General features: G+C 38.0%; 2 protein-coding genes across 3 annotated transcripts in view; both read right to left on the reverse strand.

The window, feature by feature from the left end:
- The window catches only part of LOC146331617 (guanine nucleotide-binding protein G(i) subunit alpha-2-like), a 73,530-nt gene extending 66,722 nt beyond the window's left edge, over window positions 1-6,808 (reverse strand). Inside the window, exon 1 of the mRNA XM_084733573.1 lies at window positions 5,989-6,808. Coding sequence (XP_084589699.1) covers window positions 5,989-6,106 — 118 coding nt within the window. The 5' untranslated portion in view covers window positions 6,107-6,808. The remainder of the gene's footprint in view (window positions 1-5,988) is intronic.
- A 6,146-nt stretch (window positions 6,809-12,954) lies between these two features.
- Window positions 12,955-24,832, reverse strand: part of LOC146331618 (sodium-coupled neutral amino acid transporter 3-like) — a 53,672-nt gene continuing 41,794 nt past the window's right edge. The window contains exons 9-17 of one of the 2 annotated variants that reach the window (XM_084733595.1): window positions 21,933-22,015; window positions 20,035-20,093; window positions 18,813-18,959; window positions 17,041-17,120; window positions 16,497-16,597; window positions 15,743-15,867; window positions 15,460-15,604; window positions 14,301-14,404; window positions 12,955-13,641 (exon numbers count right to left, since the gene is read on the reverse strand). In XM_084733595.1, coding sequence (XP_084589721.1) covers window positions 13,537-13,641; window positions 14,301-14,404; window positions 15,460-15,604; window positions 15,743-15,867; window positions 16,497-16,597; window positions 17,041-17,120; window positions 18,813-18,959; window positions 20,035-20,093; window positions 21,933-22,015 — 949 coding nt within the window. In that variant the 3' untranslated portion in view covers window positions 12,955-13,536. Of the gene's footprint in view, window positions 13,642-14,119; window positions 14,405-15,459; window positions 15,605-15,742; window positions 15,868-16,496; window positions 16,598-17,040; window positions 17,121-18,812; window positions 18,960-20,034; window positions 20,094-21,932; window positions 22,016-24,832 lie in introns of those variants that run through there. The other variant, XM_084733585.1, reaches the window with a different exon arrangement.

Genomic DNA, 24,832 nt, shown 5'->3' on the forward strand with positions numbered 1-24,832 from the left:
AATGCAGCAAAAGACAGAAAAACAGTATGAAGGCAAGTCAGGCCTCTCTCTGTGATCGAAAAGTGGCTATTGGTATAGCACTGTTGTTTCTATGGCCTGTGTTGTTTCCTACTGTTATTGACACCTTATGCGACTGTTATGAACAGCATTTAACTTGTGTTTGACAAATAGGTACCAATTCCAAAATACCATCAGTACTCAGCAGGTGTTAATAACTGGTTGTTACGTCACTAGATTGGCCAACTCCTTTAGATTCACAATTTTCACAATGAAGCAAGAATATCAGTGTCTCACAGCTGTGAATATCATAATATCCACCATTTAGTATATTAAGTATATCTTCTCTAATTTCTTGGCTGGAGCTTATATCACCCAGCAACTGCGTCAGCGCTCACTGGAAGTCCATTTCCCCACTTCCTTTAGCAAAGGCTTTAGCAAAGTATGCTGATTAATGAGCATAAGCATCCTCATGCACACAGCACAGATGTAAAAGAGGAAGAGAAAATGACTGGTCTCATGTCATGTGTTTTTTTCTTCCGTCTGTGGTTCAAAACAATCAATGTCAGTTCATTACAATCACAAGTGTTTGGGGAAGGAGGGAAAATATGGTGACCATGTTAGTGTTATACAAGCTTCATTTTACATCCCTTCTCTACATATAGATAATATATTCTTAGCCTGAAAACATTAACAGCACATTTCCCATGCCGTGACATGAGCAAAGTCGTGTGGCTGGCGCCTTCATTTTAGGTTAACCGTTCAATGCTTTGATCATGAATAAAACCAGCTGCAGGCTAAACAGCACGTCAGCCTTGCATTGTTACATGTGGCAGCCTCACTACACTGACCACCAGGAGCTATGTGTGGTGGAATCCGAGCCAATTCAACACTGAAGCAATGACCGAGTCATAAACTAAGTCTATCATGTACAGCCTACTGCAGTGCATGCCCTGTATATCATGTCATAAAAGAACAACACAGCTACTATCCTCAGTGGAAATGAATAACAGTGCTGCCATATGAGTTGTTTTTAAGACTCAAAATAGACCAAGTTGTTTCTCTTCTAAGAACATGATGAACATTTTTTCACTGCAGCCTGACAAAACTGCCTTTATTTCCCTTCATTTATCACCTCTACCCTGACAAGATGACAGCTGTGGGGGGAAGGGTGTATTCCACTACACACATGTGCTGCACACTTCTTTAATGTGCACACATATCCAAGATATTTCAGTATAATGTCTGTATATGTCATGTTAGAAGTAGATGTCCCTTTCTACTGTGCCCACAGGCAAAATGCATGCATTCAGTATGTTAACATATTTACATAACAGTTATAGCTGTCAAACCTCTGAGCAAATGTGTAGAATGAATGTAGAATTAAGACTGAATGTAGAATTAACACTGAAGTGTGTGCATTTATGTGCATGCACTTGCAGTGAATCATGCAGAGACACTTCGTACTACCAGTCTGAGCGCATTGCCAAAAGGAACTTTTAATTTGTGCTGAGCTGAAAGAAAAAGGTTAGTATGCCAAAGAATAAAGGAAAACAACTGAATTGAGCAGCAGAATTTTCATCGTGGACAGGATTAAATGTCAATCAACAACTAGAATCAGTAGGGAAGCTGGTGAACGAGTGCTTCCTGTTAATAAAAGCTTAAGCCCCAGTGGTGTGAAGTCCTCTCTGCTACATTAACTAATGGCTTTCTCTGGGGACAACTAACAAGACAAAATCTAATTCAGCCTTCTTTTTGGTGCAGCATAATTAGAGAAAAGTAGTTACCATGGAAATTCCTTATTGCATTTGTTTGTTTACACCAGGTAAAATATTAAAGTGTGAACATTTGAAATAAGCTTTTAGTGGTTATACTTCCTCTGCATGTTGAACGAAGGCAGTGATTCAGAGTTAATTCAAAAAGAGATCCATCATCTCTGTCCCTGCATGTAAGTAGAGATGAGGCTCATCCTTCAACTTAAACCCCCACATCTCATCTCAGAGTCTCAAGTGTGCTTCACAAGGGACATGGGATTACAATTTACAGGTTATAAGAGTTTATTAGACGCACAGGGCAGACTGCTTACTGGTGTGGTGTGTGGTCACGTAGGGAGCAGCAGGACTTTTCTCAGCTGTTCCAACAAATACAATGGAAGCAGATGTGAGTGCTGAAAAGCATACCTGGAGGTGTGATGTAGCACCTCTGGAGGGATGTCACACCTCTATCACACACACAGTGTCAGATCATGATTTCAGCTACAACTACAAACTGCAACAATGCATCCTTTATTAAACGGATTAAATCGTCCGAGAAAGAATAATGCAATTACACTCAAACACCATGGTTAACATAAAGGTCCAGTGTGAAAGATCTAAAGGGATTTATTAGCAGAATATGACATAACTTTAATATCATATTCATAAATACGTTTAGTGTGCAATCATCTGAAAACAAGAATCATTGCAGTTTTGTTACTTTATAATGAGTTCTGTCTATCCTAAGAGAGAGCAGGTCCTCATCCATAGAGGCTGCCATGTTTCTACAGTAGCCCAGGATGGACAAACCAAGCACTGGCTCTAGACACAGCATTTCATCTTTGTTGTGAGTTTTGCTGCCACTGTAGGTTCTTCTACATGCGTGGAAGCAGAGTTTACGATAGACTTTAGACTTTATTTTGACAGCCAGTATGGCCATTGATATACCAAAATTCTGGTCATATAGAACAACTACAGGGGACATGTTTTAAATAGCCATATAAATTAATTTCTTTGTCCTTTCCTCATCCGGACACATAGAGGATAATGGGGATGTAATCATGTATAACAAAACAAAAGGTTAAATCAAAAAGATTTAATTCAGCTCTATGTACAGTGTGCAGCAAACTTCAATATTGAATAGAAAATAATCAAGAATGTGCTAACTTAGATTTTTTTTTAAATTATGTCATTTTTATTTTAGATTTCTTTAAATTGTGCTGTTTTTATTATTTAAAAAGCTGACATATAGACCTGCCAGCTAACAAAAACTCTGCAGGTTAGGTAGGGTGTTTGTAATTGGCAAGCTCACTACCAGATGCCCCTAAATCCTACACACTGGTCATTCTACCAGCAGGATGGTATAAAAAGAAAATAAAGCATCCAAAATAATTTTGTTCAGTCTTGATGGTTTTTATCAATGTACGATTGCATTTGCCCCACAGTGTAAATGTCACTTTTTAGAAACCAGAAATCCCCCCATCAGACATTCCAGTTTACATGTTGTGACATGTTTTTCAAACTGCACTAGTGAGGGGGAAAACTCTTACTTGCATGACATTGACTCTTAACACACATATTCACCAACCCCTGGTTGAAATTCAGACCTCTCCTGTAATTCCTCTCAACCCCCCACACACTGCACCGGATAGTAATTACGGATATGAAACCTGCTGTACAGAGCAGAGCATGTAATTAGCCTTCTAACCAGGGGCACAACTTAACAACCAGCCGTTTCTTCAAAGACCCAGGAGAGAAAAACACAGTACATGCTCTCCACCAATTTAAGCAGAATTTTCAGTTTTCTGTCAGAAAAGAGGATGATGAATCAATTTAGTCATTAAAAGTGTTACAAAATGCATGGGCTGTAACTGAGTACACTAAACACATTATTTCAGATTAAAACCAGCTATAGACGGAACCAATAGTACATTTGAGAGTGGGGCAGAAAAAAAGCTAAACTTGCACCAACAAATATATAGATATTGATATTCATTTAAAGGCTCAATACAGGAAGTTCTCAGATTATGTACTGCACTCATGTTAATTGCTTTTCCACCACATCATATTTTAGTTTTACAATTAATTTTAAGAGAGACAAAAACACCTTTAAAAAAATCTTTCAAGTTTCCTCAGATTCCTCTGCTTGAAGGATCAATATCAGTTTGAACCTGATCATTATGCTCAGCAAGATGTCTTCAATAAAACAAAATGTCTCATTGTCAGTTTAGAAAATTGTGTTGATTCCCTTGAGACAGTAACAAGTAACTTCTGGAGTGTAAATCAATGAGAATGAAACAAAACATATCACTGAATTCAACTTTGAATTTCCTCATCACTGTGCTGCATATCCAGTAAGGATTTATATCTTAGAGGGCCCTTGTTCCATAAAAAAGTGGGGAAGTAGAAAATCTAAAAACGGATATGCATGTGGGAAGTAAAACCAACAAACATAATGTCAGCATGCCATCAATTCTGAATGACTTTTTTGATAATAGCAATGTCTCCAGCAGCTGCAGCGGCATCTCAGACAGAAAGTTAAAAGAACCAGGAACACATTTAAAGGCATGGGAAAGTGTCATTGTCTCTTTGCTACCAAGTATTACCTCCAATCAGTGTGTGTGGGAGCTTGTTTAACTACATTCATGAGGTCCAAAAACTGTGAGCCCACTATTTTTGTGAAGTCAGACCAGCATTGTGGGGCCAAAATGGTGAACCCCACAGGTTTAAGGGGGCATGTGAGGATTAAGATTGGTTTTAGGGCTAAGAGTTCAGTTCAGGTTAGGGTTAAACACTTAGTTGTAATGGGGAGCGTAAGAGCAGCAATCAATTAGTCAATCAAAAGAAAATTAATTGCCAACTGTTTTGATCATTAATTTATCATTTCAGTCTTTTTTTTAAGTCAAACATTTAGTTCCAGTTACTTAAATGTGAGGATTTTTAAAGAAAAAGTATTTTTGAACTGTTTGTTGGACAGAGGAGGCCATGTGAAGATGTCATTTTGGGCTCTGGGAAACTGTGATGAGCAGTTTTTACAATTTTCTGACATTTTATAAACACAATGATAATTCAATTAATTGTGAGTTGTCATGAAATTCAAAGTTCAATACAATACTAAAAAAAGAGTCCTTGACACAAAAAACTCACACAGTGCTGGTACAGAAAACGTCACTGAAGACTGGTTCTGCTGCAACTCAATTTTAAGGCAAAACAATAAGACTGAACTGTACTAAAGTCTTGAATGGCAACTTTTTTAATAGCTTTGGTACTTTTGATACTATAATTAACAAATATTGTATTGTTTTAAACATGTGGTATTGAAAAAGTATTGAAGTATCAATAAGTTTGACAACTTTATTGAAATAATTCATAGAATTGTTAGGTCGAAGTTGCAGTCCTGAAGAGGTTACGGAATGGATTATGTCAGTGATTGGTCCCCATGAATGCAGTGTGTGTAAGTGAGAGAGAGAAAGAGAAAGAGAGAAAGAGAGAAAGAGAAAGAAACCAAGCCAGTGCTGGGAACAGTCAAGGGTGTTCACCTTGTGTCCAAACAGCAGCCCACTCACTACCCCTTAATTCAGTCCCGGTGGGAGGGATCCACTCCAGACTTATGACTGCCTATTTTGACTGTCCTTACAGAAAAAAAAATAAACAAGTAAATGATAAAGTAAAATCAGACACTGCTCTGATTCCCTCTGACTTTCCTCACATCCCTGCTCGACAGGGCCGTGCTGCAGGCTGCTGTTTCAAGTTTAAACTTTCCCAAACATTCTCAATAAAGCCCACATGTTTACATCAAAGCAGAGCTGAGAACGAAGGGAGGCAAAGTACACATGGACATGCTACTTTTTAACGTGTGGACTGTGACAGTGAGTGGCAGATCAAGTCCTCTCGCACACAAATTGTATTTCTGGTGGCATCACTGTCTGCTGCCACGTTTGTCTCCTCAGGAGGTGGGTGAACTCTCAGCACAAACATTTCAAAGAGCACAGGAGAAAGACACTTGTGTGTGGAAAGTAATGAAGGCCACATTTTTCAAAGATGGAGATGTTACTATTTATAGCAAAACAAATCTAACTTTTGTCTGCTCTTCTTGTGTGTCATAAGTACAAATGGTCAAGTCTAGCATGTTGTTGCACAACTCGTCTGTATATGGCACTTTTGCAAGACCAGTCTCAGTGGTGTGTGTGTGTGTGTGTGTGTGTGTGTGTGTGTGTGTGTGTGACAGACTACTCACCCAGCAGCAGCAGTTTCACTTCTCTGGCCGCCTTCTCTCCATCTTCTCTCAGGTTTTTATCAATCATTTTAGACCTCTCGGCCGCGGCTTTATCTTCCTGACTAACTGTACAACCCATGGTTCCTAGTGCGCGCTTCAGGACTGCTGCTTAGTGGGAAAATATCACCTAGGGGAAAAAAGCTAATCAACAAAAAAAAAGAAACCCTATTTAAAAAAAACAAGGGTTGAAACTGAGCAAGACGACTTCCCTTTTTGATGTCGAGTTGCGACAAACGTGACGGAGTCCGTTCATCCGCGAAAAATCATAAAAAAACGATCGACTTCTCTCTGCGATGTGAACTTGGATTTTTGATTGAACTTGGGGTTTCTGATGGACGAAATTCCCAGAGAGCCGTCAGTTGGCCAGCAGCATCGGTGGTTTTTTGTGAGAGCGGAGAAGTTGACCGAAGAAGAAAAAAAAAGCTACTTTTGTGGACGGCTGACTTTTAGCTAATTCCTTAGTTCCTACAGCACACCATCAGAGCAGGTTAAAACACACGAAAACGGACAACGAAGTTCAGCAAAAAAAAAAGTATTCCAGCTGTTGAAAAACCGAGCACACGGATTCCTGCTGCCAGTTAAACGGCTACCGGACACACACTAACCACTTTTCGGGTGATATGTATCTTTTCTGCTTTTTATCTTTCTTTTTATTTTAATCTCTATTGCCGCTACGCATTCTTTCCCCCGCGTTGAGATTTATCACGTTTGAAGCCACACCCGTAGCCGCCGTGAAGTTCCCCTCCGTCCGACAAACAGCGAGACAGCGCCGTCACCTCCCAACCAACTCAACAGCAGCAGCAGCAGCGGCAGGAGGGCCAGCCTTCACCGGAAATAACCGCCCACTCCGCGTGCTTCATGGGAAATGTAGTCAAGCGTTGGAAATAATCTACCTGCCCTCAATTCAAATGAATTACTGCCCCGAGGGGCAAAATTAAGGGTCCATGTGACACCCCAGTCGACAAGAAAACAGATTAGACGTGTATATGTTAGTTTATATTTTAATAGCTTGCATTTCTGGCGATTAGCTAGCCGGTACATGTGTTGTGCTCTATTAATTTTAAAATGTCAAAATACAAAAGTGGTGAAAAAAAGTATTTTGTATAATTTACTTAGGTACAAGTAGAAATACGGCTGTGTAAGAATACCATTGGTCGAAAATAGCTAAACTAAATTGCTCAAGTAAAATTTTGAGGTAGGCTTACTTGTAGGCTACTTAGTAGCTAGTATTTATTTGGTTTGCAACTTCTACTCCACTTTCGGAGGAAAATATTGTAGTTTTTCCTCTACTGCACTTATTTAATAACTTAAGTTACTGCAGTGGTTGAAAGAGTACAGACTTGAAAAAATACTAATAAAAGTGCAAGTACATTAAAAATGATTTTATTACAGTAATTTGAGTAGTTGTAATATGTTACTTCCACCAAGGCTGGTTGCTTTGTGCATTCAAATAAGACAATCTAATAAATTATTATATGAATTAAAGATTAATATGAAACTTTAATGAAACTCACAAGCTAACCCTGCAGATAAAGTGGGCTATATATAAAGTAATTAAGCTGCAGCACAGATATTAATGCATCAGTAATTACAATCCAATAATATATTATAGATACATTAATCAGAGATGGGCCATTCCTGCATAATAAATATACTTATGCTTTAGTACTTTTAATTTTGTATGTTTACTTAAGTGAAAAAAATGGAATTCAAGATGTATACTTGTAACAATGTACCTCTACACTGTCGCACTGAGTACTTCCTCCACCCCCCAAAAAATAGGCTTTCTAAATTTTATTTAATTAGACATTTCCACAAAAGTATTATAAGCAAACTGAACCATCAAAAGTAAGCTAAGTTATATTAATATATTAATATAGGTTAGATATTGAATTGGGTTCTCATTATTGATGTAATAATGTCTAAGCTTGAGTAAAATTTTAATATTGTAGCTGGTTGAAAGATGGAGCAATTTTAACTTTATTTTTTTTACACCACTGAAGCATTCACTCAGTAACAATGTTATGATATGTGCAATGTTTCATTTACAAAATAATAATAATGATAAAAAAAAAAAAAAAAACAATAAATACAAAAAATAGTCTTAAAGACAGAAACAATACAAGCTGTTCATAAATGCACCAGAGAGATAGCTGATTGCTGAGGCTCACTGCCAGGACATCAAATATCGATGTCTGCAGACATGATTTATGTAGGTTATAAAAATTAGCTATTTAACTTGATTAGCAAGCAAATTAAATTTAGAAATTCAACCTCAACCTCAGGAGCTTCTGATGATTATTTGAGGGCAGTAGAAAAACAAAATTATGCCATTGGTGGCCACTGTATTTTAGATATTGGTAATCCAAACTGGTTTATGCAAATAACTGAGGGTAGGATTGCTATCTGAAATGCTTGTTAGAATAACAGCAGACCATAAGGTTTAAATACTGTGACTCAAAAATAAGCCCAATACAAACTAGATAATTAATACTTTCAGCTCTATAAAATCCCTAATATTGTTACGGTGCATGATGTTCATAGCTCCACAGCTCTGTAGTGCCACCTTGTGGACTGGCTTATGACACTTGAGGAGGGAATTAACAACTCACTTATCTTACAATGTTTTTGTTTTTACTACAAGGTCTTAATTAAATTATATGCATGTTTTGCCAAGGAGATTTGTTATCATTCTGCTTATTCACTGACTAAATCTATGCAGTAGATTACAATAGACCGGAGGATGTATTATATATTCAAGGCGACAGAATTTGAGCATTTTAGTGTTATTTTCAAGTGCTTCACTTACGAATGATTCTGCAGCTGAGGGACTGAATAGAACTTGAAATTACTGATTCATATAAAAGGCAAGGTCTTAAAAGTCAGTACATATACAATCTCCTGTTTCCAAGAGCATTTAATAAGGTGGAGGTCAATGGGACAATGTCACACCTGACAAATGATGAAAGATCCAATTTTTGTTACCTCATTATCTTTATTGCAACATTGTTTACAGTACAATAAATGCCAGCAACATATTAAAATATATAGAGATACAAGAAGATCGACATGAACTGAAGGACAAAAAGGTTTAAAAGCACTTTGAAAATGATTACATTTATATTCTTAATTGGACTAAAACTTTAATTGCTATTTACATTGTACAAACTAGATATGCATATAGAATATAAAGGGTATACATTTATATACATTATTTATAAATGCTGGCCGATGTCAATATTTAATATGTTACTATTCAATCATACACATTTCAATAGATCACAATAAGGGAGACTAACAACACTGAGTTCTACATGGAGGTCCTCAGAGATCGTCTTCCATCAGCCACTAACACAGTGTATCCCCTCACTGTGTTGCCTCTTGTTTATTTTTATTTTTTTGCATGTTGTGAGGCTTTTTGTGTGCGTGCACCATTGAAAAACTTGTTTATGACATGTAATTTCCCAAATGGCTTTATCATACATAGAGCCAAAAAAAAAACTGAGGTCAAACTAGGAACAGGAAGTTGGGGATAAATATAACACTTGCACTGGCTGAACAACACCAAAGTTATGTCCCAGTGGCTGATTCGAATGACTCCCTCTGCATACAGACACAGAAAGACAACCAAATATCTAGATTTAATCAAATAAAAAAATCGATTAAAAGAGGTTTGCTGTGTAACAAATTAACAGGACAACACTAACACCCATACAGCTATCACTGTAGTCTGGTGTAACAGAATTTATCTTTTAAAAAAATAATGAAATGTCGGCAAGTACACCAGAATACTAACAAATTAGTTGGTTACTGTCTGCCAAGAAACAGCGAGGAAGTCAGAAACAACCAAAACTATATCACTGATGATATATCACTGACTATAAAAAACAAATATAAGAACAAACAAACAAACAAAAAAAACATATCAGTCATTAACAGGTTTTGCATCTGGCATTTCATTACTGAATCATATTCAACCAATTCCCAAATAAACACTGAACATGAAGTTTACAGTTAATCCATCAATGGCAGGAGACGAATACTTGAATTATACTTCTGATCAGAGAGTATAGGTCCAGGTTTAACAACACAAATGCATATAGGTAGTATATTTGAAATACACTGGAGCCATGTTTTCTATTTTTTTTTTTTTTCCAACAACACGGACACTTAAAAACCTCCAACATGACATCCAACTGATTAGTTGTTTTATCTACAGAAGGGACCAGAGGAGGAAACTAATGACCGCGGGGGCTCACAGGAAAGCTAATTTTAACATTATTTCAAGTAATGTTGGAGAACACATCCATATTATACCATCGATAGTATACATTGCTAAATTTCTCAAAATCTACATTAGGTTGATTCATTTGTCAATGATTTAGTTATACAAAAGGGGCATGCCCTTAAATCACATGTGAACTTCTCACAAATCATTTGCTTGCGTTTCAGCTTGTTAACGGCTACAGGACGTTGTGCTTATAAAAGGAAAGTGCTATTGCTAACCGACAACTTTTCAAGATTGTTAAAGAGACGGTAAAACCATGTCTGTCATTTCTGTTTCTGTGGTTAACACAGAAATATTTACAGACATTTACAAGACCCTGTTGTCTTGTTTTTTTTTGTTTTTTGTTTTGTTTTTTTTTGTATTCATTTTTGGTTATCTCTGATTACTTCCAGTATATGCTCAGAAACAACACATCAAATCTTCCAGGTCCCTGCTTGGTGATTAAGAACACTGAGCAGTAACTTTCTTCTTTTCATTTTATGTATCACTTGGATCTGTACAATCCAACTGATGAGGTCTTCAGTGCCATTCGTCACTGTCATCTACACAGTAATACTGAAAATAAAACACTGTGCGTTATATAGGCGTTCTGTTATGCAATGATGTGGCCAGCCAAGAATCATTTAAAAATGTTCCTGCATTTCTGATATTTATCGCCTCAGTAAGTGCTGAGAATCATGTCATCAGTCTGTACTGCATCTTCTGAGGTTTTCATCAAGTAGCTGTGGAGGATGAATGAATCTGATGAATATTCAGTGTATTGGTTATGGGGTTCTTTGTCTCTAAGTTGCGAGGAAGGAAGATAACTGTAAGGTTGAGCGTAAAATCAATGGAACATTGTACTCAGAAAAGTTACTGCATTTACACATTGTTAACATCTGAAGAAGGAATGACTGAATCAACGTTGTCATGGAATCGGTAACTGCTGTTTTTGTATGTAAGGCAAGACACTATGAAAGACCTTCAGAGAACACTGTGGATGAGTCTTCTCTCCACGCTGCATGAAGTAAAGAGATTTGATTCGTCACACCGTCTTGGCAATTCTTCAGAGAATTAGCAACTCTCACTATTTAAACGAAGAATTTTTACATAGTGATTCATAATAAAAATATACATCTAGATCATATTGTGTAGGAATGTTTTATGATAAAAGTGCTAATAACACTACACCACATACTGTCAGTGGATTTTTGCATCTCGCTCCGTCAGAGGTGAGAATGTTAACGCCTCTGAGTCTTAAAATACACGGCAGCAGCATGAGTTAGTGGAGCAGGAGGCTAAACGCTGCACATCTGAAAGGAATAGTTTGACATTTTCTAGTCTTCGTGGTAAACTGTGCTAACCAGATGCTGGCTGTGGCTTCAGATTTACTGTATAGATCAGCCCATTCTCACTCCCAACGTGTAAAATACAGCAGCTTGATCATTACCCCTATGCCTAAAGTCTGCATACAGGTGGTGGCGGTGGATGGATGAGTCTAACAAACACAGGGCTTTCACCCAGGAGACCAGGGTTTTTGTCCTGTGTGAAACCAATGGTCATGTGTCTATTTCTTGTTAACTTACGTAACATTCATACGTTACAGGAGTTAAACTGTACTTACACAGTAACATAACTTGTGTTACATACTTAGGTACCTACATTTATTACGGTATGTACTGAACATAAACAAGTTACGTTATGTAACTTAGGTTAAGTAATTTACATACATTAAAGGAGAAATCTATAATATAGTTACTGCAATAAATCATAAAATGACCACAATATGTCATCAGAGATCAAGGAAACACATTAACGGCCACTGTGTCCTCCTTTGAAATTTCTATTCTGGGCTGGAAAAACTGTTTTTGTATGCCCGTTTCATGTTAATTAGAGATTAAATTAATGGCAAATGTTCGGCAAATGATCAAGTGTCTGTTTATGAGTTGTAAGAAATTATTAATAATCTCACAGGAGAAGCGGATGTTTTTCATTTTAACGGTTAAATGAAGTAATATGTCGATAGAGTCTGGCAGGCAGTGAGACAGGCAGCCACTTAACTCAGAGTCCACAGTGATGTTGCACGCCTCCTGCACTCCTGCTTGAGCTTCCCCAAGTCTGGGGAGGAGGGGGAAACAACCCGTTTCAACCATAGATCATATATTAAATGCCTATTTAATATACTGTGTATGGCTCCAACTCGCCATTTGGACTGCTGTACTCATTTTTGCATGTGCAACTGCTACATACTGCTCCTTTAATTTCAGTAACTAACATACATACTTTAACCCAAATAATGATCTTTTCCTGAAAGTAACCAAGCAGTTTTGTTGCGTAAACCAAATAAAGTAATTTTTGTGCTTTTATTTTGACACTGATACCCATATTATTGCTAACTTGACCATGGAGCCGTGAACATTCGAATGGGTGGGCCAACTGTTTCAGAGTTTGAAACATACAGCCACTGACCAAGCTGCTGTATTTGACAAGTTGGGGAACATTTCGTACAGACATATCAGTGGTGTCCAGCTCACGTAACTCTATGCAGGAAAGTGAGTAACTGAAAATGTTGAACTATTCCTTTAACTTATCTTTCTTTCTGTGCAACAGCTTGTACTTTTACTTTCCTCTGCAGTTGCACAGACTGGTAAAGACAAATAAGTTAGAATAATGATAATAATTATATGATAATAATAATAATAATAATAGATATAAAAATCATCAAATAATGGTCTATCATTCAATACACTCCTGTCATTCAACTGTTAAAAGGGAGGTGTCTCAGATTTTGTATTATAATCTGAGTAGCAGTTTGCAGATCATCTTAGGACAAACGGGGATGTGAGAGGGTGACAGATGCTCACAACTAATACAGGGACAGGCGTATAAAGACAGCAGCTTTCTATATTGTTACTTTTCTGTTTCTTTACGTCCATCCCACAAGGCACAGCCTTCAAATGTCCTCATCAATCTTTACACACCTGACCGATTTTGTAAATTCACTATCCATGAAAGTCTACTGGCCTGGATCTGGAGTCACTGTTTGGCAGAACGTACAGTACAATGTAATGCCATTAGAGTGAGAGCTTCAACTTTTGACTCTCTGACATCTCTGTGGCCAATATTCTCCAACGGAAAAGAAAGGGCATCTTCAACATCAAACATTATTCAGTAAAAACAGTAACATAAGAACACAGATCTAAATCAACAATATAAAACCTGAAAAAAAAGGAAGGTAGTGCCTAGTGACCACTGCTGGCCTTGCTGGTGCCTGACGTCCAATCAATAATGATGAAGCTGAGACTCATTATCATGAACAAGAAGCCTATCCCAGCAAAGCAGGCGGCCTAGAAGAGAGAAAAAGTGACTGAATTAGAGAGTGACAGAGAACAGGAGATATCATGGTAACTGAAGGCAACCTTTTCAGTGACAGTGCCATCATATTTACAGTAACTTCCATAGTAAATCAATAAATATGTAAATAACTTTTTTAAAGGTTGATACAGATATTGGACTTGGACGGGGCCGCAGAGCACAGTGTGACCACCAGCAACAACACAACAGTGATGCTAAGTGTGACTACAGGTGAAATAGACTTGAAACTTTCAGCCAGAGAGGGCAGCAAAACATTTTCTTTTCTTTTCTTTTTTCTTTTTTTATCACTCTGGTGTTAACGAAACACTGCTTTTTGTTTCTCTTGACTGTTACTGAGGAAACAAGATTTAGGAACAGTTGAGAAACAGATGGAAAACGCAACATAATACCTTATGACTTTTTTGTTTTTTTTATTACATTCCCTTTGTTCGGGTGCACACATTTGTTTCTTCCCCTTGTTTCCTTTGAATAATTTCAAGCCACAGAGCATCTACTCTACATTGATGCTATTCTTTCAGATGGATCAGCTTTATAAAACCTCACCTAACCTAACCTAAAATAAATGTAAAAAAAAAAAAGTAAAATAAACTAAACTGAATTTAATTTTCTCTTATTCTCATGAGATGCTCACCAGGATTTTGGGGACCGAGAGCAGCGGCTCCTCTTCTTTGGGTACAATACGAATGTAAAAGACAGCAGGGAAGATGAAGATGAGACAAGGGGCAGACGTGGCACCTAGAAAGCAGACAAAAAACACAAAATTATTCATGAAACTAATTCTGTATGGATTCTCACTCCCTTCGGTTCTCATTACGCTGCGGCTGTCAGTCTGACAGCGGTGTAGTGATGATATGGAAATTAGTTGAAAAAGAATTAGCTGTTATTTATTCTGTTCTACCATCACAAATAAATATTGATCATATGAGGCTTTTGAATTTAATATTTGAAGTGTGTCATGTCTGATATTTCTCAGTGCTCATCATCCCACAAAAAATAAAAGATATCTTCCCAAATACTGCTGTTCTTGAAATCTTGGATGTGTCTCTTTCTTTCATTAATGTTTAGTGGTCTTTTACTTTAAATGTAGAAATATGACTTTATTTATGTGTGACGGCAATTTGAGGTGGAAAATGTGACTCAGTCAGGGTTGGGTAGAAATGGATTACATATAATTGGGTGTATGTAATCAAATTACAAACAATAGGTAACTATAATCAGCCCAGATTACATTTGGAAAATTTGTAATTAGATTACAGTTACATTTTCAAGAAACAAATAAAATTGATTATATTTTTGATTATGTCCTTAAAATATGGAAATTTTAAAACGATGACATTTTAATTCATGATAACCGATGCTCTGTTAACTCATGAAAGGTGCACATGACCCACAGGGTTTCTTAGACAAGTGATCTACTTTGCGGTGGACCAGGAGGGAGAAAAAAGAACGTTATGAGAGAAAGAGAAAAAAGAATATTTGTGGAACTCAAATATTTGTTGCTATGTTAAAATGCACTGGACCATATCCAGAGCCAGTGTTGAGTATGTCCTTTCTGGTCTACTGTAGAAACATGGATGAGCAAAATAGCGTCCCCCATGGAAGAGGATCAACAAGCTCTGTTGATATAAATATTTTCAGGTGGTTGTGCACTAATGAAAACATATTTATGAATATTATATTCAATTTTCTTATTCTGCCTATAAATCCTGTATACTGGATATTTAGGTTTGTCTGAATGGTGGCACTTTATGCATCAAAACCACCCTCGACCCTGGGTTGATTTGACCTACCAATAATCCCAAAGATGCCCAGGATGTTGGGGGCAAAGATGACCAGCAGGTTGATGAAAGTGAGCAGAATGAAGGCTATGGCGATGTGACGAGGCCAGTAGAAGGTCTTGTTGGGAAACATCATCTGCTGGATCGCTCTGCGTACCTGATCGTAGTAATAATAAAATCTTTTTCAATTGTTTCACTGTATATTACAATAAGACAATGCTGAGTCACCACTTGAAGACAATAACTGATCATAAAAACAAATTGAGTGAATTGAAAGTGCTAAAATTGTACTTACAGGGAAGAGCACAATGGGCACAGTGAGTGTGACAGCAGTCAGCACAGCCACGCGTACACACAAAATCAGATTGTCATATGGATCAATACGGCTGTAGGTGTGAAGCAGCTCTGCTTCCACTTCATCTGAAAGAGAGGAAGAGAGAGTATGTTCAAGAATAATGAGGGAAGAACAGCTGCATTTGTACTGCTAACATTAATTAATAAGCATATAATTACAGTGCAAGCAAAATATTGACAATAGGTGGAATATATTGTAACCAATGGTAATGAGAATGTTTTATTAGTTCCTAAATACTAGTAAAAATGACTTTGTACTATACTATTATGGCTAATAAAACTTTTATGACTCATGATGTCTTTTCACTGCAGTAAAATTACTTTAGCAGTACAATAAATGGTTATTGTACAGTCGATAACATAACCACTAGAGGGCGCAGATACATCATTATGCTGTTCAGCCTACAAGTTTGCTGTTCGGTTATGAAATAGTCTACTGATATGAAAACAAATATATGACATTTCTACAGTTCATTAATAAGCACAAATAAAGAAATAAAGAAGCAACATTAGGGCAGTGTAGCACAAACAGTTAGACAGACAGACAGACAGATACACAGACAGACAGATAGATAGATAAGATAGCTAGAGAGAGAGAGAGAGAGAGAGAGAGAGAGAGAGAGAGAGAGAGAGAGAGAGAGAGAGAGAGAGAGAGGGAGAGAGAGAGAGAATATGGGAGGAGGACCAGCCCTCACCATAGAAAGTTAGGTATCCAAAAAGGGCAGCCAGGAAGTACATGCTGTACATGACTGCAATGGAGATGTTGGCCACATGCTGCATCTTTTTCTTGGTGGGACTGAAATCAGAAGATATTGCCATGTGATGTCATATACACACACACACACACACACAAACACACACATAAACACACACACATAACATTAGGGCACTGTCAAATTAATGTATATGCCCATACAGAAAGCATGTAGCCCGATAATTATTAAATATCATCTTCAGCTGCAGGGCCACATTTCTTGCATAATTAATAGATTCAATAACACATCACAAGTAATTTTAGGAAAACAAGCCACAGTGGTTCAAAGCAGGATGATAAAGTTAAACTAACAACATGCTACATCGTACAAGCAGTGCCAGTGCATTTCAAAATAAAATGAAAGCAGTGCATGTGACTAGGTTATGGTCAGCCAAGCGCAAATCAGGCATAGTAGCTTTCCTCTTTGTTATGCAACTGATCGGTTGTCCAAAAGTTAGCAGGAGTTTTCCATCTTAGGAACATACTTGCGCAGCTCTGTGTAGATGGGCAGGACCTCAGGGTGGCACACAAAGGCGAACGCCAGGATGGGGATGGTGTAGGCCGTCTGAAAATGAACCCCAACAGGTCACCATAGATACAGCAGCGCCATCCCAGACGTCTTACCACCAACCTCGCGCTTTACTGCCCATTACTCCCTCAGACACATCACAGAGAGCTAATTGTTTCCCTGTGATTAACTTGGACCTGGCTGCAGACCAGCTTTAGCCCATTTAAGAATGCCTTACTTATAAGCTGCTAAGCAGCAGAGACTGGTTATACTAGCCTGGGTTAAGAAAGTCTCATATATCTTTAAGAGATGCTAATAAAGACTTGATAGGATTTCATAAAACTCAGGAACAACTCAACAGTACTTGCTAAAGCTCTGGAAAGTGAAATTGTTTTAATAAAATTAAAGGGAATATTCAACACTTTCTATGTGGGTGCCGTTTTATTGACAGAGAAAGATGAGTTCTCCTGCTACATAATCTGTGGTTCTTCCTGCAGTGATGTCACAGTGATGTTACTGATGTTAAGGAAGAACTACAGGCTGTTTCATCTTGGATTTAGTCTCAGCCTCTGTGTAGCCAGGGGGAGTGCTAGAAAAGTATTTTGCTCATCTAACACCATGTTTTGCCCAATGAAGTTATAGACTGGTGGTGATTAGTGCTGATTTTGACTGAAATTGCAACTGTGATATGATTTGAAATGTATATTTTTTACATCGTTATTCTCATTTTGAATAAATAACATATTTAATCATTGTATTGTGATTTTACAGAGACTGACACCAAACAATGATAAATGATTTTCTGTAGAATATGATTTGTAGGCCTGGATATCTCTGTAGCACGACAATATTTGATTTAAAATTGTGTTTTGACACACATTTTCCTTTAACAAATATTGCATCATGATACATTACAGTAGGCTTTATCGCAATTCAATAAAATTTCAATTAATTGCCCAGCCCTGGTGGTGATAAACAGCAACATGGGCAAGGGCGTCAGAAGGTCGGGTGCAATGCATCCTGGTATATGTAGCCACTGCTGGCACAACATGAGAACTCAGCTTTCTTGGTCAGTATACCACAAGTGAAGAATTTATTGCTTCAATTGACTACATTTACCATCAACACTGACTGGACATCCACATGAAATCCACCCTTTAAGGGTTGCTTTTAGAGACTTGATAGGATTTCATGAAAATCAGGAACAACTCATCAGTATTTGCTACTGCTCTGAAAGGTAAAACTGTTTCAATAAAATGAAGTAATTTAATGTAACTGAAGGGACTAGCTGTGACTAAGAGTCTTTCAGGAGTCCTCTCCTGTGGTGAAGGCATGTATTGTGTGTAAAAAGTAAGGGTACGAAGAGAAATGTCAGGTCTTTCCCATTTCACTCATTACCTGTCTCTTTGGCCCATAAAGGGCAAACTTGATGATCTCACTGCAAGCACGAGAATGCCAAAGCAATTTTTATTCTTGTGCTGACAGGAACAGACAGCTCAGGGGTCATGGTCCATTTATGAGCCTTGCATTAATCGCAGACTATTGTCTATCATTAACAGCTTGATAAAAGCCCTTATCTCCTCTTGTGTGCCACTGAGTGTTTCAAACCGAATGTGATTTCCATGCTTGGACTGTGAGCTATCACTGGCAACATGCTGAGGATGACTATGACATAAGTGGGTGTCTGTCAGTGGCCATGGCAGTGGAGGTGGATTTTGCATTTTCAGACTGATGCATGCGTAAACCTACTTGTGAGTTGAGGTTGGCCAGCTTGGGAATACAGGCGGGATCATCTTCCCCTCCAGGATCTGTCGCACTGACATTCAGCCCACTGGCAGTGCCGTTCAACGCAAAGTCCACAAACGGACAAGGGACGTTGAACTTCTTGTAGATGACCTGTACAGTGCAGAGGAGAAACGTTAAGCAGAAACAAAGGCTGTGGGACAGTGTTAGCATACAGACAGGATGAAAATATGGTACTGAGGGAGCCAAGGAAAGGGGGAGAGAGAGAGCAATAGAGAGAAAGAGAGAGCAGTGCGTGGATTACAGCTCACACAGCCAAAACTAGGTCAGAGAAAGACAGAGAACCAACACAGCCTGGAACTGCAGCGTGCAAACATTAGTCCATGGCAATGAGTAGAGAGAGTCAGGAATACTAAAGAGATGGTGGGAAGGTGAAAAAAAATATCTTGTTGCAGATTGATGGCAGTGCATCTGAATATGCTGCTTTGAAGTTGATGCCAACAGACAAGAAACAAGAAGAAAAACAACAACTAGTATCTGTGTATGTATACCAGGGCTGGGCGAAATGGCCTATAAAGAATATCTCTGTTTTTATGATATTCCACAATACACGATATATAGCACAAAACACATATTTTCTCTGAAATGCAAATTCAACAATGTTGTAGGGATCACTCCTCTGCCAACCAGTCAAAGTGCAGTTTACATTCATTTCTGTCCAGATTTATATAATATATATAAGTGCAAATTTTGAAGGGTTTTACCAAAAGAGTAGTTGGTAAAATAGAAGTTGCCACTATAGTGACATGTGTATGAATAATTTCTGCCAAGAAACATGCTGGTTTCACTCTGAGTTGAATATTATGATGTCACGGTGAACTTGATCTTTAACCTTTTGGATATAAAATGCCGCCACTTCATCATTTTATTCTACGAGAGATGAGTGTGAAATGCTGTCATTATTAGCATATGAATTCTTGAGTTACGGGGGAAAAAAACATTTGAGCTTGAAATTCGAATCAGTTCATCCTTGAAACCAAGTCGACATTGTGCCAGGTTTGAAAACATTCGGTCAAGGCAGCCTGAAAACATAACACCTTCAGCCGCTTCTGTCGATGGCGCTTAGGCATGAAGTTACGTCACTTTAGTGTAATGTGTATATTATAATATTTGTATAATATCAATATATTGCCCAGCCCTAATGTATACCAAGAGTCAGAGGACATACCGAAATGAGGAAGAAAACCATGCAGCTCAGGGAGAAGCCACTAGTGTATCCCAGGTATCCTAAAAGACAAACACTTCATTAGCATTTCTCTCATCTGGGATTACAAGGTCTTGCTTAATCTGAAATATATTACTCTAAATGCTAATATAAGCTACGTATAATATCTCCCCTTACTGCTTAAATCTAATAACTACTGAGGAAAAGCAGTATTTTTCAGCAGAACTGTACTTCAGCTTAATGTTCTTCGAGCCTGGTGGTGGACTGGGCTGATTTAATGTGCTGAGAGTCGGAGCTCATTACTCCACTGCACCGACTGGCTCTGTTGTCCTCCATGTCTCGGCAGGAGACAGACTTCTTACGAGAGGTCAGCCAATACGCCTCCTTTTCTCACATCCAAACAGGCTTCCCCTGCTTTTTTTTTCTTCTTTCCATTTGTTTTGTTTCATGTTACTTGCTCATCTGAAGCTCTGTAACGCAGAGACACCGCCGGACACTTGACCGGTCTTGTGAAACACGCTGGATTTGTGCGTGTCACAATAGCAACAGGGTCTTACTATTTCAAAGTGAACTAGATTACAATTATCAGACATGGCTACACAATGAACAGAGGGGGGCACAAGTCATGTACCAAGGGACATCTCAGGAAGGCGACAGTGGGAATGGTCACAGAAGCAGAAGACAGGAGGGGAGGTTACAGATAAAATCCTCTCTCTGTTGAAATTAACAAGTTTTAGTAAAAGCTAAAAAAATTCCATGTGTGGGTCTACATGGTCTACATATATTTTACATTGCATTACTGTTTTTGTTTCCATATGCTTTTTTCTATGTAATTTATTGAATTGTTAATGTTTTGGATGTTTTTTAAACATTCTGACCTGCCGAAAATCCTAGTAAGATGAAAACTTTGTGCAGGCCTTACATTTTTTCATTGATGCTGTTTTCTGATAGCCTTGCACCTAGTCTACGTGATGTGCATATAATTATTCTCTCTCTGTTCAAGCACAAAGACCAAGTTTTGAGCTCTGATGGTGACAAATATTTCCTTGGAAGAAGTGCCCTTGAGCAAGTAACTATGTGAAAAAAACCCTGTGAACTCCACTGGTTGTTTTCTGCCTCTAGCCCCGCAGGATGTTGGAGAAAAAGTAAGTTGGTCCTGGCAAGCAATGAAAGGTAAAAAAAAAAAAATTCCCAAAGAGATGAGTAATGTACCACATCTGATAGACAATATTCATGGCTTCATTCCTATATTTTCAGGTCTGTGGATTTTTGTTTTTGAAGAAACATGAATCATAACTAACCCTATAAAACAACAATGTCACACAATAATACAAAGAAGCTAATCAATCAAGGCAGTGGTAGACCTGAAACTCAAGTGTTCTTTGACGTAAAATTACTATCTTTAGCAATGGATTTTGGTGGCTTTTTGGAAAAAGCTATATTTGGCTTATATAATGGTGGTTTCCAGTCAGAAAGAATGCCTGACAAAAAGATAAAATGGCAAAAATATTCTAAAATTAGTGTACGTTTAACAGACACTGACTTTTTAAAGTGGGACATTTTTAGGTGGCTAAAAATGACTTTTGGCTGCTGACCCTGTCTTGTTTAGCTTCTTACACCAGTACTCAGGCTGCTTTTATACTGACTCCAGTTGGCTGACTGTGTTACTCATCTTCAATCATGCTGCTTTTACAATAGCTTGCATTAAAGCATTTTAGGTAAATGCTTTATAATAGTTCAGTGTTTAACGTTATCCAATAATCTGTGGCTGCAGGAGAAGTTACAGCTTCAACCTAATCATGCAAAACATAACACAACACAGGATTTAGAAGTGAGCCCACACTGAAACACCAGTGTGATGGGTATCCCACTGTAAGAATGTCTTGTTGTTATATACTCACCAAGCTGTTTCATGAGAGCCAGTGGTAATATTACTGCAACAGATACAATGACCACGAGGTAGTTCCCATTCATGTACCATTCACTGCAGAGACACAGAGAGACACAGGTAATTCAATGTATTGATTTGTAATTACTTGGCTCAAATGCTCCCTTCAATCTCAATTCTGTTCAGTGTTTGCAGTGTGTCAGATATTGATCAACTGGACACGGGAATAAAGTGTGCGAGTAGCTCGAAAATGAGGTGCACACACACGAGGCTCACATGGTGGAAAAAAACAGAGCTACTGATTGAGGTTTATTTTGTATTGCCACGACTATGCCACAAAACTACTTGGCATCGCCAAGCGGTTTTATTCACAGCTGAACAGAAAAGAACACAAATCAAACTCACCTGGTTCTATTGAAATACTGAGAGTGGAAAAGATAAGCCTCTTTGCTCCCTGTAACCACTGGACACTAAGAACTGTGGCTGTAGCTACAACACAGAGTTCATGGCCTCACTGTTGTTTGTGGAAATGTTTTTAGGAGAACTTGATATTACACACATGATAGGTTATTAAACTGAATCTGGTCTTTTTTCTTTTTTTATTATCTTTAAATTTAACATTTGACAGCCAAAATGATTAAAGAAAAATCAATTCCCTGCATTTGTCCACCAGAATATTAATCCTGGCAGTGTGGAGAAGGCTTTAAAAAAGCATTGAGATAGATATCTTTGAGATAAAAATCTAGAGAAAGTATAACCAAATTGAAATAAATTAATGCAGGTAAAATTAATAATAAAAGCATTCTTAGATAAATGGGGTGTGCAATTAAAGTGACCAGAACCACGACCTCAGTATTTATAATATCTTGGCTACAGAACTGCAGAGAACTTAACTACACTTAGTAAGACAAAATGCAACAATATGATTGACTGAGTGACTGATTGGCTTGCAGACTGCTTTGCCAGCCAAAAGGCACAACTGAATAATACTTAACAATCAAGATTTGATAGCCTGATTAATATATCATTATGTGTCGTGATAGCAGTACAGTACATTTCCTGGAACAGACAGAACTGGACAGAACACCTGTTTGAACATACTTTTAGTGTTTAATCTTACTGATATAAAAATTCAATATTCCCAAAGATCAATTCTCCCCATTGCTTTGGAAAGTCACTTTCAAAGTTGGGGGCCCCACCTCCCTCGGGGTATATTTGCCACACCTGTCTCCCTAACCTCCTGCCAGTCAAGTCATCATTCATCATGTCATTAGCTGGTTTTTGAAAACAACAAGACCTGACAACCAACAGACAAGCTGACAGTAGTTCAGCTGTAAAAAAAAAAAAAATCCAAACAACTCCAGGAATATAAATAAAGTATGGACACCAAATGTGTGTGCCCAAAATGTGTCCTCTGTTTTGAGACCCTCTCAAATGAGTGTTTAAATTAAAAACACCCAGCTGAGGCCAAAAACAGTCAACTTTGGGTTTTTAAAGACATGTTGCAAAGGGTGGGCCTGGCAGTAAGTTAATGCTATTTTGGGGGCCTTGGCCAGGTAACGTTTGGGAGCCCCTGGCTTAATACAACCATCCATTAGCTATACCTGCTTATCCTTGAGTGGCAGGAGCCATTCCCAGCTGACACTGAGTGACAGGGTATAACCTGGACAAACCGCCAATCAGTCACAGAGACATGTTCACTTTCATACCTAGAGGCAATTTAGAGTGACCAATTAACCTGACCTGCATGTCTTTGGACTGCGAAGGAAACCAGAGTCCCTGGAGGAAATCCACACAGGCAAAGGGATGCAATATGCAAACTAAACATTGTGCAAATGCAGTGTGGTTACATTCCACTGCCAATCTAAAAATAACATAATTTTGACTGAGTGGAGGAGTTTTTGAAAGAACATATGACAAACACTTCAGTTACACAACGTACCACAAGTTACGATTTAATGTACAGCCATGTCTGGGAAACAAACCTCCATGAGTTATTTTTAGATTGACACAGTGATTAATTTGTCTTCTATCAAGTGGCAGACACTGCAGAGATGTAACATCTGTTGGACACACACACACACACACACACACACACACACACACACACACACACACACACACACACACACACACACACACACACACACACAACTCAAAAAAATGAAGAGACTCATCTATCCTGTTGTCATTCTGCCCTCCGGCCATCTGGACCAGGCACACAATATCTCACCAACACTGATACACACATGCACACACAAACACACAACTGCACAGCCAACAATAATACAAACAGTGACAGAAACTTGATAAGCAAATACACATGTAGCACTCTGCACAGTGAAACTTCAGCAGCTCTCTGATAAGTAGACTGATGAACAAACACTATCACAGCCTCGGGTCTTTGTTGATTGTGCACTCGGGCTGACCAGGGTCAGGTTTGTTAAAGACAACACACATCCAATGACACACACACACATACATATACACAAAAATATGTGTGTGTGTGTGTGTACACATATAGAGGGCAGACAAAGCTCATACAACACAATACAAAACAGCAGTGCAACAGCAACAACAATCTTTGTGAAAGTTATAATTCACAGTTTTTGCTGAAACTGCATCAGTGTCGCTGATAATAATGATCTTCTTTTCAGTTTTTACTCATTTTCACAAAAAAATCTGTCTTTTGCATGGGTTTTTTGTTTGATTGTTTTTTTCCTACATCTTATTTTTATTGCTTTGTAAATCCAAAAGCAAATAATGATCATAATAACAAGCTAAAGACACGTACATTCCATTAGATTTTTTTAAAAAACACAATCCAAAAATAATGATCCATAGATGCAGTCAACAAAAATAGTCAATCACTGTAAGCTGTAATAAAGCTGCATAATTGTTGTATTCCTAAAC

This window comes from Lutjanus erythropterus, chromosome 2, assembly GCF_056507025.1.
Source record: "Lutjanus erythropterus isolate fLutEry1 chromosome 2, fLutEry1.hap2, whole genome shotgun sequence".
NCBI lineage: Eukaryota > Metazoa > Chordata > Actinopteri > Lutjaniformes > Lutjanidae > Lutjanus > Lutjanus erythropterus.